This window comes from Poecilia reticulata, linkage group LG18 (genome assembly GCF_000633615.1).
Source record: "Poecilia reticulata strain Guanapo linkage group LG18, Guppy_female_1.0+MT, whole genome shotgun sequence".
Classification (NCBI taxonomy): domain Eukaryota; kingdom Metazoa; phylum Chordata; class Actinopteri; order Cyprinodontiformes; family Poeciliidae; genus Poecilia; species Poecilia reticulata.
The window spans coordinates 10,724,302-10,740,912 of NC_024348.1; the positions used below are offsets into that span (position 1 = coordinate 10,724,302).

Below are 16,611 nucleotides of genomic sequence, written 5' to 3' on the forward strand. Positions count from 1 at the left end.
GGAGGCACTGACTCAGGATTCTGAATACATATGGATGCATGCAAAAGTATTTAACGTTCTTTTGGAATCCAAAGTATTTTTGAATTTGGATTACTCCTGAAAAAAAATAAAAAATAATAATAATAATGAGACTGACAGCGATGCAACATCTGAGAAATATAGGCTTGTAGGAAAAACTTATACAAGTGCATATATAATCATTAGTTCTTTCAATAATTTTGACGGTGTTACCCCATAACACTCTTTTTAATTTAGATACTACTATCAGAGAGGGTCAACAGAAGCCACCACACTGACTCATAACGTAGATCTTTCCTAAAAACATCAACAACTTTGATTAAAAAAAAAGTTTGTGTCAGTTGTTTATTGATCTGAAAAACTAAACATAACAAAAAATAAAGTTTAAAATTAAGAAATACTTACACATTTCATAAAGATTGAATAGATGTAGAAAATTTAAGTTGTGTGGTTTAGCATCTTTAAACTCGGTAAGACGACAGGAAGGAAACAATGTCAATAATTGCACTATTTCAACTGCGTGGAGGAGATAACGCAAATATCTTATGAACAGCGTTCATCATGCCTTAACCCTAGACATCAAGATCATCATCGGGGTCCTCCTGGTCATAGTCGTCATTGGCATCAGGCTCATACAGAATCCGCCCAGAACCTGGACCTGGATGGAGCAGAGCCGTTTTCCTGCAACGTTAGAAGACAATTTTACAACTTACAATATGTGCGTAGAGTTGTAAAATCCTTTTAAATGTAAGGACATATGACATCGTTGAAGAGATTCTGACTTCTCCTTGCTGAAGACGAAAGGCAGGGTGAGTTTCTGCTTGGCCTCCAACTCTGAATCGGACAGTCGAAGGTTGAAGGTCAAGTTAGCTGTTGGGTCCGCCTGTTGGCACACAAGGAGGATCAGTTTCAGCACCTGTCATTTCATGAGTCCCTGCTCTGTTCAGGATGTGTTAAACTGCACCTGCTCTTCCTCTGTGCTATTAGTTTTATGTTCAGCATGGCTGGCCTTGCTCAGAATGGTCACTGTGAAATCCTCTGCGATGCAGAATATCTCCTCCTGGGGGGGGTCAAATGAAAGCTGTCAGTAATTCATAGCGGAATACTAGCCGAACAAGGTAGCCTACATATAAATGCTTCTTCTTACATCTTGCATAACTTTCCCGGATTTGGAGCGCTTTGTTACTCTTGCCACCGCTTCTTTTCCCCTCACTCCAGGTGCCACGGAGATGAGAGAAGTTGCCAAGTGGCAGACGCTTCCCACGGTGCCCCTCTGATGCATATCTGTGTGGAGCAGGCCAATAACAGCTCTCACAGCTCCCCCTAATGAAAACAGAAAATAATACATCAGTGGGAGAAGTTCTCCGTCAACTTAAAGCTCCAAATTGCAGAAACAAGTTGCTTGATTCACCTTTTCTTAGCTGCTGAAGTGTCTGGCAGACAGCAGGCGGAGTCTTATGTCTCAATATCCAAGACAGAGAGTCGATGACGAGCACGGCTGGCTTTGGTTGTGATGTTTGTTTGACCAAGTTTGCGAGGTCCTCCAAAATGAACTGTTGAGCCGTGAAATTTGGGTGACCAGTCCACCCGAGGGGATCTGAATAGGCATTGTGAATATGTAACCTGAAAATAAAAATATTATTTTGGTTTAATTGCTGCGCTTCGAAAAAGTTTTTATAAACCTTGAAGGTTTGTATAGTTTGTCATGCTGCAACTGCAAAATTGTATGTGTTTTATGTGAAAAACCAACACAACATTTTCCTAATCTATTTGATTTATGTTGGTTTCAATTACCTCTGAGTGTCTGATGGTTTCAATCCAACCTTCAGCTCTTCTTCACTCACATCAAAACACAGGACATGTACAACTTCCTCCCTGGCAACAGAAAATATATTTAGAAAAAGATTATAGCTATTTTTTAGTGCAAGAATATACATTCATCCATTATCTATACTGGCTTGTTCTTGCGTGAGGAGCTAATGCCCATCTCCACCTGTCATTGGGCATAATGACAGCTAGATATTTTCTGGGGTACACCCAGGAAAAAAAAAAAAAAAAAAAGAATTCAATTGATTTTCAAAAACCAATAAATTTTTCTCCAATTTATCCAAGGTAATATTTCTACAGCCAGGTTCAAATATACATAGACTTAAATAATGTTTTCTTACTGTTCCTATAAAAACGCTAAACTTCATTTAAATTTATACGTTTCATGTGGCTTTTACTAATTCTTAAACCAGTTTTGATGTTACCACCAGCATGCTTGACAGGTGGTACAGTGTTGTTAGTTTTGAAAGTCTCACCTTGATTCCCCCACACAAACTTCTTATTCTTATAAAAGAATTAATATTTGTTTTGTCTGACCATAAACCCTTACACAGAAATCTTTTGTATTTTGTCCAGGTGGACAGCCACAAATTTAAATCAAGTTGATTTAAATCTGTGAAGCCCCCTGATTTCGGATCAGGTGGTTTCTTTCTCAGTCAGTACTTGATTAGTTCTTGCTAATATTAACAGTAATATTTTTGACTTGCAGACACAATAAAACAACGACGTCAAAAAACTGGACTAAAACTCAATAAAGCAGCCTAACATCAAACATCTGAAATGCTCTCAGCCTCCATCCATTACTTACCCGCCAGCTTCCACCATTTCAGCCAATACATGTTATTGGATATCTAACCAGAAATTACTGAAATTTGCTGATTGTGACAAAACACGTGCGGAATTTATCTGCAAAATGTTAATAGACGATTTACCAAGCACGAGTGTGGATGCTTGTATAATTTTGATCCTGAGAGAATATGAAGATATCAGTGTTAAATTCAAATGTGTGTTTTTTTATTAGCACAGCATTGTACCTGTCTAAGGCAGCAGCGATGAAGCTCTTCAGAAGATCTCGCCCTGAGTAACTACAGGAGTCTGTTGATGATAGATGTTTAGCAAAGGCCAACTTAAACTGTCAGAGTGCTATTGGTTACTGCAATATTAAAAACTTTTACCTCGTATTATTAGAAACCCTCCACTCTCAATGCCTTGCAGTAATTCAGACAACATGGTTGACTACAGTGTACAAGTATCTACGGCTAATTAGCATGCTTCTACATTAGCACATGTTTAAGCTACAGAAAATAGACAAAAACTATTGAATTAATTAGACGGACAAACGGATAGCACCTCTTTATCCTACTTGTGTACATTTAAATGAGCTAAAAGCTATTATTTCTAGGTTGTTAAGCTGTTTTTGTTTGCTTGGTTAGCATGTTTTGGTTGCCCACGATCATAAAACATCATATCCCATGCTTCCTATGATCATGGGTTCGTGGGTAATGTAGTTTATTGTCACTGTCGAGCGACAGTGTGAGTGCTACACAAAGACTATGTTACCCAGCATTCATAACAGGAATTAGATCGTAGCCGCTTCAGGAGGATTGGTGGTAGATTGGATCAGCTCCGCGGACCGATCCCGCCCGCTGTCATCCTACCAGCCTATCCGCGAACGCTATGTAATCTTAGAAACCAATCAGAGAAGAGGAATCCCTCCCGCTGTGTTCTTCTGGGCGATCTTGTCTAACGTCACCCTCCCCTTTTTGCCTCCTAGAGAAGCTGCTGCCGCGCGGAATAAAGCCCAAAGTCTAGTGGGTTTGTACAACCCGAGAGAAGAATCGACAAACTTCATGCGAGAGCTTCTAACCATGGATTTGTATATAGCAGTTGTGCTAATTTGAGGATTATACGCTTCCTTCTTCTCTTTAGCGATGGGTTTTGCAAATGCAAGCTCGAAATACGCGGATCTTAAAAGCTCGCCACACTAGGCGACAGAGGAATTACTATTTTTTGACTTTTAAAAAAAGTGGTTTGTTTGTGCTCGGTTAACGGCTGCCGTTGTTACGGATCTTGACCGAGGGGATATCCACAAGTTTGATCCTATTGTGGACCGTCTTCAAGAAGAGTTTCTCTCCCTAGTCCTTAGTGTCCTTGGCTTCTTTTTCCAGTGCCAAGTTACCCGGGCGATAAGGTGCAACCACGCCGGGGGAAGGCTGCTGCTCTCCGGCTAGCTGAGAAGCGGCTTCTCCTTGAATCGGGGCCTCGTCGGCTAGGCGACAATGCTCGACATAATGTCTGACCACCAAGGTACGTGTGATAAAGATCGTTTAGAAATGATTGCTCCAACATTTGCAGTATAACGACGTTTTAACGGTCAACGGCCGTTTTACGGGTTTTAAGCCCCGTAAGTTGTGACTAATGCTACTGCTACGTTTTAGTTGCGTAGGCTGTATTAATAGCTGTACTCGCCTCCTTCTAATCCACTTAATGTTGTTAGTGTACCGAAAAAATATAACTGCTGTGAAATATGTATAGTTTTAATGTAGCTACTGTAATTTTGCAGTAAAATCGGGTATGCGGGTCTTGCTAGTTAGCTAACGCGCCGAATCATACAGCTAAGGCTAAAAGCTAAATACAAGCTAATCAATAACTCGATCTCTGGGCATATTTAAATGCGCTTTCAACCAAAGTACTAATTGAAATATGTTGCCAGAAAATGTAATTTTAAAAATCTGATTCCAAGTTAAAAACTGCAATAAACCAGACACGCCCGATTAAACGTTGGCAGCACCTCGCTAGCCCCAAGTTAGCACACAAGCTTCTTCTCCTTCCAACTTCCATTTCAAGAAAAGCCAGCGTGAAGTGACCGATGACCAACACAATACACAGCCTGAGTAAAAGCGACACGAAAAGTAATGAATGTGTCTGACTAGAGAAGCACAACTGTCTTAAGTTTAATGCTTTATCTTCAAGCTGTTTGGCCATTTAGCTCTTCTTTTTTTAAAACCTTAGTTTAAATGCCAGTAGCAGCTCCACAGAGCAAACCTATTAATAATTGTCTGCTGGTTAAATCCACGTACATAAATGCAGTTGATATGAACATTTTGATATGAAATAGAGTGGTTTAAAACGGCTCGCAGATCTTGTATAGCTGACCTCCGTTGCGGTTGTTCGGGGGTGTACACTATTAGCTAGCACTGTCGTCTGCTGGATTTCTTCGGTTTTATTTCGCAACTATTCCCACCTCTCGACGCTGCTGGGAGTTTAAAGATACTAATCGAAGCAGACTTTTAAATAAGCCCATCATGCTCGTCGTTAATAATCCCCATTAAGTTATTGGCCCGGGTTAGCCTGCTAATGCTAGTATTAGTTCACTCGTCTTGCAGCGCTCCCTCAGGCAACAATGTAGTGTCATTTTTGTTTCACACGAGCAGGCTCGGTTGTAATTTAAAGAAACGTTTTATTTGCTTGTCTCCCACAGATTCACTTTTGACGTGTAAAACGGAGCCCTTGGTGAGTCCATCTATTATTATAGTCATTCATTTGGAGTTAGCTGTAGGCTGAAGCTTGACGCTGATGAGATTTACTTCCTCTAACAGCAGCCTTACTATTTTCTGTAGCCCCCAGAAAGAAAAAAGAGAACCGTTGAGGACTTCAACAAGTTCTGCAGCTTTGTTCTGGCTTATGCAGGCTACATCCCCAGTCCAAAAGAGGTGAGTTTTTTTGTTTTTGTTTTGTTTTTTTCCTTTTTTTTTTTTTTTTATTAAACCATTACTACAAATGTTAACTAGCTATGTTTCATTTGACCAGTTTGCAACACACACGATACACAAAGATGCACAAAAACTCTTCTCCTGTTGTAGTTCCATAGTATTTGCTTCAGCATTTGTTCCTAGAAGACCTAGAAACGGTTCTCCAAATGAAGCCCTCGGTGTCCGGTGCCACCCCGCACGATTAAGACGTGTCCCTGCTTCGACAAATCTGATTCAAATAAATGAATCGAGTGTGGCAGAGGCCCCGGTAATGACCCATTAATAACAATCAGGTGGGTTACTGCTGGGAAGCATCTTAAGCACTCTGGATTCTGGCCCTCAAGCACTGACAGCTGTTTTAGGAGACATTAGATGCTAAAGTGAGTTACATGCTAATAAAATGTTTTGTCTGCTGGGACGGACGAAGCTGTCAGTGTTTTTGACAGAAAGCTGTTTTTCCATTTGCAGCATCTTAAAAATCTCTCGTAGTAAAGTTGAGGTTCTGTAGTTTGCCAACACGTCCTCTGAAGGGTGGGAGTTTCAACACCAGCTGAGATGTTTTCAGTGCTGAAGTCTGAGTTTGATTCTTTTGGAAATATAAAGTTGTGAATTTACATTTGAATACACATTTGTGATCAGGAATTTTGCCTCCAGTTTGTTTGAATGGTGCCAGCCTTTTGACTTGTCTTATCAGAACTTAGCTATTTGTTTAGCCGATTTCTATTTTTGAGTTCCTGACAGAGGGCCCACAGATTACTTGCACATTTGTTGAAAATAAGAGCCGCTTTCCTTTAGTCAGGATCACGTCTTAAACCAGGGGTTTTAAATGGCACCAACTCGTCTGGTCTAGATTCCAGGTTAACCACCAAACTTCCCGTTTTTGAGCTTTTACCAAATCTTGTCGTTTTTAGACCAATCCAGTGATTTATCAATCCTGTCGCTCCAGATGCGAATGAAAGCAGTGAAAAGCATCTCTTTGTCAAACTGACTCGCCCAGAGTCATCTTTTCTCATTGTGCTTTTTGAGATTTGTAGAATTTGATATGTTTTGCAGCTTAAATGTCCAGAATGATGTAAAAGATCCTGGGAAAAAATCTCCACCTTTCCAGTTTGATGAAATATGGGGAAAATTTCAACGCTGCAGTGTCTGAGTATGAGAATCGCTTGTGATTCACAAGCAGAAAAGTTGAGATCTAGAAAGAAGCATCACTTATAACGGATGTTTTTTTTGTTTTTTTTTAACCAAAACTTTCAAATGTAGCATTCCTGCCCCTTGTTTGTAAGATAACGGAGACAAGTTGTTATTGTTCACGTTTGATCTGCAGGAAAGCTCCTGGTCTCCAACTTCGTCCAGCTCGGCGCACAGCTCAGGGCTGTCGGCGGACGGGGGCGGCGGGGGCAGCAGCTCCATCGGCAACGCCTGGCCGGACGGGAGCTCCGACATCCACACCATCCACACGTTTGTGCGCAAGGCGCGCGCGAACAAGGGCAAAAACATTCGGCGCATGCACTCCGACAGCACCCTGCTGGACAAGATGCGCCTCAAAGACTCTCTGTACGACAGCCAGGCCAGCGCCAAGGCCGAGCGCAAGAAGGACAAGAAGCTGAAAAAGCTGTCGCTGGGCTCGGCCACGACGGCGCCGGACAGCGGCAGCAGCGAGGGCGAGAAGCGGGCTCGCATCAAGCGCAGCAAGAACTCCTCCAAACAGCCCAAAGCGAAGAAGCTGAAGAGCTCCGCCGCGCAGAGCGAGACGGACTCGGAGACGCGGAACTCGCACGCCGAGGCGCGGGCCGCCAGGGAGGAGCTGGCGTCGCACGGCGGCTCCTCCTCCAGCATCCACGGCCTGGGGAAGCCCGACGAATCCATCAGGGATGCGGAGATGAGCTCCAGCGAGGGCGAGACATGGATCGCGGACGAAGATATCATGGTGGAGTCAGGTATGACAGCCAACGATCGTTTTAGGAGTCGACACATCTCTGGATTAAATCTGATCCAAAAAAAAAATGGCACGTTCTGCAGGTTTTCCCAAACCCTTTTTTTTATTATTCGGAATGAATAATCAAATTAATTATTCAAATGAATAATCCAATTAGTTTTTAATTAAGAAAGTAAACATTTTACCGGCTAAAATACAATAAGAGCTTTCTGTTAGTAAATCTGAGCTACAACTGCACCAGTTTTGGCAGAAATCTTAACTGCAAAATGCTCAAAATTTTTTTGCCCAGTTTCAGCTTAAGTGCTGCTCTGACTAATGTTTGTCCACCAAACTCCCTTTTCTATCGAGTCTGCATACTCCAGTTGACGATGAATCGGTCACCAAACCGGTTGATGTCCACTAACTACGATCTCTCAATCTGCCGCAGGCGACGACTCGTGGGACCTGATCACCTGTTACTGCGGGAAGCCGTTCGCCGGGCGGCCGATGATCGAGTGCAACCAGTGCGGCATATGGGTGCACCTGTCGTGCGCGAAGATCAAAAAGTCCAACGTTCCCGACATCTTTTACTGTCAGAAGTGCAGAGACTTGCGGCGGTCGGGACACAAAAAGGACACCTAAGAAGGACGCTCTCCGCTGTCCTCGACAACTCACTTTAACTCCGATGCCTACAGCCAAAACAGCCTAAATTCTCACCCGGGAGGCAACTGGCTCTGCAGTTGCACAAATTATTTTGACAATCAAAAGAGAGAAGAAAAAAAAAAAAACATATCTATTTATCCCTGGCGTGTTTTTTTTTGTTTGTTTTTTTTTTGTTTGTTTGTTTTTCCATTTCTTTTTGGCGACTGTGAAGAACCGGTGGCAGTAGAGAGAATCATTTGTTGCTTTATTAATTCCCACACTATTTGACTTTTTTTTTTTTTTTTTTATCCTCGAGGTGCTTTTTCCCCCCCCCCCCCAACTTGTAAATTTGTAACTAAAAAAAATACCAATCCAATTTAGACGGATATTTCGCATCGACTTCCAATTGTAACTTATTGTATAGCTCAAAAGGGATAAAAGGAAATTGTCACTCCAGTTAATTTGCTTAAATTATTAAATTATGTCACGGGTGCTCGACGGGCAGCTTCCCCCCGCCCCCGACGGTATTCTGGAAGTTGAATTTCGGCGGCGCTTTGTTTCTGTCAGCGGCGTTCACCGAACGTCTGCGTATAAAGTTCTCGCTCCTCTCGAAAGAGTTGATTAATTCATTAAAAATTGGCAAACTCATCTCAGTAGGTATGTCGCATATAGATGTTTCTTTTTCTTTCTTTTTTTTTCTTTTTTTTCTTCCCAGCAGTCGCATTGAGAGAGAGGGAGAAGAAAAAGTAAAAACCCAGATACGTTTCCACTGCATTCACTGAGAGGTGGTTGAATGTCTTTGGCTCGTTAATCAGTCATCAGTAGCCAACTTGCTTTTGAATGAGAGGAAAGCTGTTCAACTTGGTTGTTTTTTGAGTGTTTTTTTTTCTTTTTCTTTTTTTTTATCGTCTCATCTTAAGAGTTTGGGTTTGTTGTTGTTGTAAAGCACCTGGTTAAGGCTCCTTGTGTTGTCAAGGTTGAGCCTGGGCTCGTTTATGAACGGCTGTAAAATACGTTTTATTTCATATAACTGTTTTATTCCTTGGCTTTTTGTTTCTTTCCCGTCAAGTGGGAGCAGAGATGTGCCCGCTGCAGGACAAGAGATCGTCTCGCCTAGAGAACAAAGTTGTGTACAAAAGTGTAAGTTTGAGGCTGCATAGGTTGTGGCGTTGTTTATTTTCTACCCATTGTATTTCGTTGTTGGTTGGGAGAGTCTTAGCAAGTCTCCGGGAGTAGTTGCGCTCTCTGTACAACTTCAGTTCTGTGTACATATCCTGTTCTTCGACAACTTGTACATATGTGAAAGTGAAAAGAGAGAATACCCAAGCAAAGTCTATATTTTCTGCAGTCTGATATTGTTTTTCTTTAACTGTAGCTCGAATAATAAAAGAAAAAAATAACAAAAACCTTTGGGATCATAAATCGTGTGCTTTCTTTCCGTACCAATAACTCCACACACACACACACACATTGTAAGGCCATTTTTATTTTTAAATGAGTTTAGGCACACAAAAGAACAGTTATGCTTGTCCTCTGCCACTAGAGGGAGATGTTTAAAAAGAATCCCACCTTAGTTTGGTCATGAATTAAATACAAACAGTTGAATAAATACGAAAGATGGCTGCAGAAAAATCCTGGATCATACGGCGGAGAGCTGTTTCAGTTTTCCCCATAGACGGATTTCTTTCCCTAAGGGGGAAAAAAACAATCAGTACACTTTAAATATATATTTTCTTTTTTTTATTATGTGGAAGAATCTCTGGAACTTTTAAATAAGGAAAATGTATCTGCTGCTACTATTATAGCAATCTTGGTGTAATTTTTTTTAAACTGCCACACCAATTTACTGTATATGTACTGAAATCAAGTGATGTAGTGAATTTCCTAGTGGAACAAATTTAACTCAGAATAAACAACTACCTAGAAAACTAAAAATGTTTGCAGTACAGGAAATAGTTTGGGGATTTAAAGCAGTGTCCAAATATGAAAGTCCTCTTAAAGAGCTATAACTGGTCTTCATGAAATATAGCGGTTAAATATATTTTCCCCAACTCCAGTGAAGCTGGGGCTATAATTTGCTTTATTTTAACATTTTCCGTCCCACATTTAAAGAAAAATCCCCCTCAATTTCTCAATATTTCTTATTTACATTTCAACATACTGAAATTTAAATTGAGCAAATTGCAAAATATGACGGAAAGCTTTAGAAAAATCAAATTTTTACTTTGAGTATGTTTATTTAGCCAGGGACAAAAACAAAATAAAATAAAAAATAAAACAATCACTGGCCTAACAAAGTAAAACATCTGTAAAATAAATGGAGCTCGAAATATGTTTTAGAAGTTCCTAGGAACTTTTAATTAGTGCTCCGTGATTTCTCTGTGGAATAAATATGATGCGACACAGACTTCTCTTTGCCACTGTTCAAAATGGCAAAGACGAGCGAGCATGCCATTCAAGATACGATATATCTGAAAATAATCGCTCCCTTAAGCATGCCGATATCTACAATTGGATCGATAATTTAGGAGTCTGGATGAGGAGCCACGTTTATGCCGCATCCACCCACAGACAAGACAGTCAGCAACAAGCCGTGGTCTTACGGGGTGACCAAGTCGTCATAAAAAAAAAAATATTTTAAAGCTTTTGTATGCAACTCTGCATAAAGATATGATTTCTTACCTTTCGGTTTCGAGAGCTGGGTATCTGAAAGCGGCCAATGGTGTCCAGAGGAGCGATTTTCCTCCTGAAAGTCCCCAAAAAGATAAAGTTCAGCTCAGCTAAACATTATTCAGCCTGTAGTTTATTTTCCTTTATCGAGTCGTAAACTTCAACTCAATCCTGTCAATCTACAAAAGCAATACTTTTCAGGATGTCATTTAACCTCTATGCTTTTTATTTGTTGTCGTGTGCATATCTGAAGTTGATTTTCTTTCTTATTCTTAACATGCACAGAATAAACTCAAATTCTGATCTCCATCTCCTACATCTTACAGCTGCCTCTGGGTTCCACCCGAACCCAAAGGCTCTTCCTGCGTCCTCACCTCTTGTCGTTGGCTTTGTGGTTCTGATTCCTGTTCTGGCTCTGCACAGAACCGGTCAGCGTTGGGTCGACGGGGGTCTCGGAGGGATCGTCCGCACCCCTCCGCGCCTCCCCTGCGTCGCCCACAGAGAGGTCCCCCGTGTCCACGGCGTCGGACAGGTGGTGAAAGACCTCGAGGTCCGGCCAGTCGACCTCCTGAGAGCAGAAACCAAGACGTCACCAAATCCCTGCAGGTGTTTGGGTCTGTACTGTTCGGGTCGTGTGAGGCGGGGGATCTCACCCTTTTGGGTTTTCTCGGTATCACGGCAGCAGATATTTGCTCTAACAGCATGTAGAGAGCAAGCAGTGGCAGCACACATCTGTAGCAGATCATCTGGGAGGAGGGATTCACGCACATCCATCAGTACAGGAATCAATGTAATAAATAGGCATAAAGACAAAGGCGCTCACCTTGAATATTCTCTTTAGGTTTCTCCGCTCAAAGATCTGGGCTGCAGCTCTGCGGGGTCTGTGCTGCTGACCAGTGTGGAGGCTATTTGTAGGCATGGACCCAGGGTGGGTTTATATTATGGGACTATAATGGGGCTGTTTAGGGTTATTGTTTGTGTGTGTGTGTGTGTGTGTGTGTGTGTGTGTGTGTGTGTGTGTGTGTGTGTGTGTGTGTGTGTGTGTTCAGACAAACCAATTAAATCTGCCGCCTTACTGGCCGGTATTTTCAGGATTTTTTTATTTTTTTTAAAGTTTCTACAGTCGGTTTTTGGACGATGACAACATGCCGCCCTCGACACACGTACATACATGCACACTACACACCCTCAGATGGCGGCACGATAAGGCCGCATTGTTGAGGATGTTGTTACTTTCTCCATCATGGGTTCGCCTGGGGGCACTGCGTTGACCTCAGGCCAGTTTCAGCTGGTTTTATCCTCTAATATAACTCCCCTGCCAAATATTAGACCCTCACACACACACATATGAGCTTGAGTTTTGTCTCATTTCTTTTATCTATTTTTTTTAATATGATCACCGTTTTCCCAAAATTGCACTTGTGAGGTCAGACACTGACGTTGGACGAGAAGGCGAAGCTCTCTATATTCGCTCTAACTCTTTTTTTTTATTACGGTCAGGATGCTTGACCATAAGCTTGACTGGCCACAGCATCACAGGTCCTCCACCATACCTAACAGTGGGGATAAGGTGCTTCACCGCATGTCCATTCAGTGTTACACCCTCAACCCACCTGGAATGTTTGGTGCTGAAAAGCTTAAACTTAGTCTTGTCTGACGGAAGCACATCGCGGTATATTTTAGCAGACTCTTCATGAATATGTTGTGTATAACACACAGGAAAAAAGGGCTGTGTTTACAGAAAACACAGCCTTTTTTTTTCTGGAAAGACAGAAAAGTCTAACATTATACCTAAAAATCTAGTGGGTAAATAAGTGCCATCTAACAGCTGCTAATGGTTATGAAAAGTCACGGATTAATAATTAGAGGTTTCTGGAAACTCTGATCATAAATGGGGGAAAAAAAAGTTCAATTTCATTGATTTTTATAAATATTGAAATACAAGCAACTGTGTCACTGACAATTATTTTTAATGTAGGATATTTTTTTAGTGTACTTAAATTAAAGGCTATCAAAAACAAAGGCCTCTTCCCTCTGCAATTGATTTTTTAAAATAATTTGTTTTACATGTTTTTAACCAGTTTCTGCATTAATAACAGAACAGCTGCAACGTTTCTACATTTCTGCAGTTCCCTTTTTTTTAGGCATCATATTTATTACTGAAATGTTCATATTATGACAGAAGTCAGCATAATCAGCAGGTGGAAAGTGGTCGAAAGTGATAGTGAGTGGATCTGGGCAGCAGATGTGCAAGTTTGTGCTCAAGAGTTTTACAGAAAATTAATCTGATTTTAGGAAGACAAGCATTAATGCGTGTTATAGTTGGTAAACCTGTGTCGCTAATCACTGAGGTTTTTACTTGGTTTTATTGTCTGCACTAATTCCGCATTAGAAGAAGTCAAACAAAAGCTCTGCGAGATCAGATATGGCACCAGGATGTCAGTGTGTGTGGTAATCTGGTGGACTCTGCAGATCACCACCCAACGCAGACCACACACACACACACACACACACGCACACACGCACACACACACACACACACACACACACACACACACGCACCCCTCCTTCTCCTACTCGGTTGTCGCCGGCCTGCTGCCTGTGTCTCCAGAAAACCAAACAGAGGGGAGACAGAACAGCCAGCCTGGATGGAGAGATTGGCGGAGGACGGGGGCAGGCCGGGGGTCGGCTCGCCGGGTACGCTCGCCGGGACACGTTTTCACTTTTCCCACCCTGTCCTAATTGTTGCTATTTCAGGATACCAAGACCCTCCAAAGATAGAGCAAGTGCTGATGGATGAGGGGAGAATAAATAAACCGTGACAGCATGTCGGCATGGGGCAGAGGCCAGATAGGCTGCGCTGATTACCTCCGCTATCAGCGACAGGCCTCATTAGGAGCCTGAGGTTGGGTGTGGGACATGCGTTTTGTTTCCTTACAACACAGAGACGCAGGGAGATGCAACATGAAGATGCTGGTTCAGAGATCGCCCTGAGGTTTGGGTTTTAGCTCAGAGGCCAGAGAAAGATGTTTCACGCATTTGATTCGGTTTTGATCATTCGATCCGGTGTAACAGTAAAAAAATAAAGTTTCGAGACCTAAATTTGATGAAATAATGGCACAGGAGTAAGTTATTCATTTGTCTCTGTGTTCTCCAGGGTGTAAAATACATTATATCGAGTATGTTCATATTACTGTATGAATACGAATCCATGCTCATCGGTCTCTATCCACATACTCATGGATTTCTTTTTCGTTTAACGAGCCACGCATGTGTGTGTGTGTGTGTGTGTGTGTTTGTGTCCTCGTCACTCCGCCCCGGTCCAGCTCCCTATAAGAACCACACACTGCTAATTATAGCCGCAAACATAGACTCCCCTCTGCAGATGTGAACGTTCACCGAACGGATCGACACGAGGCAGAGCATCGCCGTGGAGACGTCCCGCCAGTAATTGTTGGCAGAAACACTGACGGGGAGTCCAACAAATCAAACGAGATCCCCTGTTAAAACTGATGATTTTGTAATATCAAGAAATAGCCAGGATGAAGCAAGAAACAAACATGCAACTTATGATATCTCATAAAAAGGTCTACGTGAAACGCGTACAATTAGCAGATTTGAAACCAACCTTTCAAAAACTTTGCTGAAAACCTGATACCAGTCACCACCCTATACATGCAGCAGGTCTGATTTAAGTAACAACATCTCTTGTTGGATAATTAGTGAGTTATTATTTTACATATAACTTTGCTTTTGCAGGGCTTGTTGTTGTACATTCCATTTAATTTTATGTAGAAGATCTACGTTTTTCATATCATAAGACTTGTTAATGCAAGCAACGTCAAATCCTGGTGGCTGTCTTCTCATTTGAATGCAATACATGAAATATATGTAGGACTCACTGAAGTTGTTGATTGGTCATCGCATGAGTTTGCTGTAGCGCTGCATGTCTCTTTCTGTTGCAGCTTTTGGTTTTTGGCGTTTCACCCCAACATTGTCAGAGAGCCCCATCTGGCCTCCTGTTTGGAAATATTTTGTCGGCACGCCTGGCAACTCCCTCTGTGTTACAAGCAGTAACACAATTCGCTATTATCAGCCCTCCTGTTGAAGCTCTCTCCAAATAAATGGTTGCCACGGAGACGAGGTGGCCTGACGATGCTGGTCCTTGTTCTTCAACAGTGAGCTTTAGAGATTGTTTTTCCTCCTTATCCGTCATCCTCGCTGGAACAAGGTGAACTTGGGTTGTCATCCAGGCTGGTGGGCAACATTTTCAGCCGTTTTAAACTTTTTAATTATTGTACTAGTTGCAATAATTAGTGCAATTAAGGTGATCTTCTGGTCATTTCCTAACATTTACAGCAATGTAAAGGGTGGATATGAATTAAAAATGGTTCAAATTAAATATAAAAGTGAAGTTAAATATAAGTTAAAATTATGCTAAAGTTACATTATTTGTTAGCATATTCACCAGTGTGAGACAAGGCTGAAACAATAGGAGATAACTTAATTTTAAGGCTTTTGCATATCTTTTGCAAAGCTGAAAATAGATAGTTCTGTGATATAGTGCTGTTTAACTGGAGTGTCAGTATATTTGGAGTGTTAAATGTGACTTAAAGTTTTTATTTTGGAACCTAAACTGTGTTGACAATAGTTAAGAAGGCTTACTTATTTCTCTGAACTGGTAATACATGTTGTGGGATCTTAGCACTGAAGACAATGCTGCTGAAACTTATTTGTTGTACCTCAAATGTATGAGATATAGTGTCAAAAATTATTAAAATACACTCGTTCCTCTTGATCATAACCAAAAGGCCATAGTCTATGATGGCCTTTTGGTTATGATCCGTCCGCCTGGTTAGTTTTGGAATCCATGTCATATTTGCGAATATAGTTAAGTCAGTAACCTTAGAGGTGAAAGAGAACCAGAAGTTTCACTTACAGTCCAACTTTAAGTAATGGGACAGCCATTAATCTACATGTTGACATGATGGTTCAATCGGATCAGGATCGACAAGGTCCCATAATAACCACAGAATGAGGAAGATTTGAATTTCTGCTTTCTGAAGTTTTGGTGACCTCTAGTGGCTGTTCTAGCAATGTGACAGACAGATGAGACAGCTGCTCCCTGCAGCTGCATTCAATTTGTGCGAGAAGGCCACCTCCACCTCCTGGTTTATTTATCATGCATCCATATACATGGTATTACGGGAACAACTCTGCTTTCAAAGTAAAACTGGGTTTTCGTTGGGTGGAACAACTTTACAGTAATTTTAGCAAAAATAAAAAAAAAATTAAAAAAAAATCTAACAAACAAATAAATACATACTTTTTAAAAATAAATTCACAGTAATACATGAAGGTATTAAAAACGAAACGAAGGTTATTTTTGGCCAAAACTTGCCATTGATTTTAATAAAAAGTAAAATAAGATATAAGTAAACAAACTTATATCTTATATCTTATATCTTGTCAATAAATTAACAAGAACTAAATAAATATATAAACAAACTAAGATGGCAGGCATAACTTTTGAGAATTTTAACGTTATACATTTTTAAATTTGGTTTCAGATAAATGTGTGGAAACGGACATGCACATCGCCGAATGAAATAGGGCGCCATTTAAAGCTGAACACCCTGAGACGCCCACAAGAAAAGCAACATTTTGATGTTGTTCTTTTTTTTTTTAAGTCAGAATGAAATTTTGAAACTCCACTCTAGGACACCCTTGTATTTTTTAAATTAGTTTTAGTAGCTACAAAATAGATAATGGAGTTAAAAAAATAAA

The 16,611-nt window shown here is 41.1% G+C and overlaps 2 protein-coding genes across 2 annotated transcripts; one reads left to right on the forward strand and one right to left on the reverse strand.

Moving 5' to 3' along the window:
* Positions 1–344: 344 nt before the first annotated feature.
* On the reverse strand, positions 345–3,301 carry elp5 (elongator acetyltransferase complex subunit 5). Its single transcript, XM_008435402.2, has 8 exons — positions 3,021–3,301; positions 2,880–2,940; positions 1,813–1,893; positions 1,430–1,641; positions 1,166–1,341; positions 983–1,078; positions 801–901; positions 345–699 (listed from the first exon to the last, which is right to left on the reverse strand). Exons 1-8 carry the CDS (start codon positions 3,073–3,075, stop codon positions 591–593), a joined length of 891 nt encoding a protein of 296 aa, XP_008433624.1. The 5' UTR covers positions 3,076–3,301; the 3' UTR covers positions 345–590.
* Positions 3,302–3,623: 322 nt separating this feature from the next.
* On the forward strand, positions 3,624–9,561 carry phf23b (PHD finger protein 23b). The gene is made up of 5 exons (XM_008435403.2): positions 3,624–4,152; positions 5,327–5,358; positions 5,466–5,558; positions 6,922–7,534; positions 7,961–9,561. The coding sequence occupies exons 1-5, from the start codon at positions 4,125–4,127 to the stop codon at positions 8,152–8,154; spliced, it is 960 nt and encodes a 319-aa protein (XP_008433625.1). The 5' UTR covers positions 3,624–4,124; the 3' UTR covers positions 8,155–9,561.
* Positions 9,562–16,611: the final 7,050 nt, after the last annotated feature.

Coding starts and splice junctions, on each gene's coding strand:
- phf23b (XM_008435403.2), top strand. CDS start 4,125: ATGCTCGACATAATGTCTGACCACCAAG. Junction 4,153..5,326: donor CATAATGTCTGACCACCAAG/GTACGTGTGATA, acceptor TGTCTCCCACAG/ATTCACTTTTGACGTGTAAA. Junction 5,559..6,921: donor ACATCCCCAGTCCAAAAGAG/GTGAGTTTTTTT, acceptor TTTGATCTGCAG/GAAAGCTCCTGGTCTCCAAC.
- elp5 (XM_008435402.2), bottom strand. CDS start 3,075: ATGTTGTCTGAATTACTGCAAGGCATTGAGAGTGGAGGGTTTCTAATA. Junction 1,079..1,165: donor CCGGGAAAGTTATGCAAGAT/GTAAGAAGAAGC, acceptor GACCCCCCCCAG/GAGGAGATATTCTGCATCGC. Junction 700..800: donor TTCGTCTTCAGCAAGGAGAA/GTCAGAATCTCT, acceptor CTAACGTTGCAG/GAAAACGGCTCTGCTCCATC.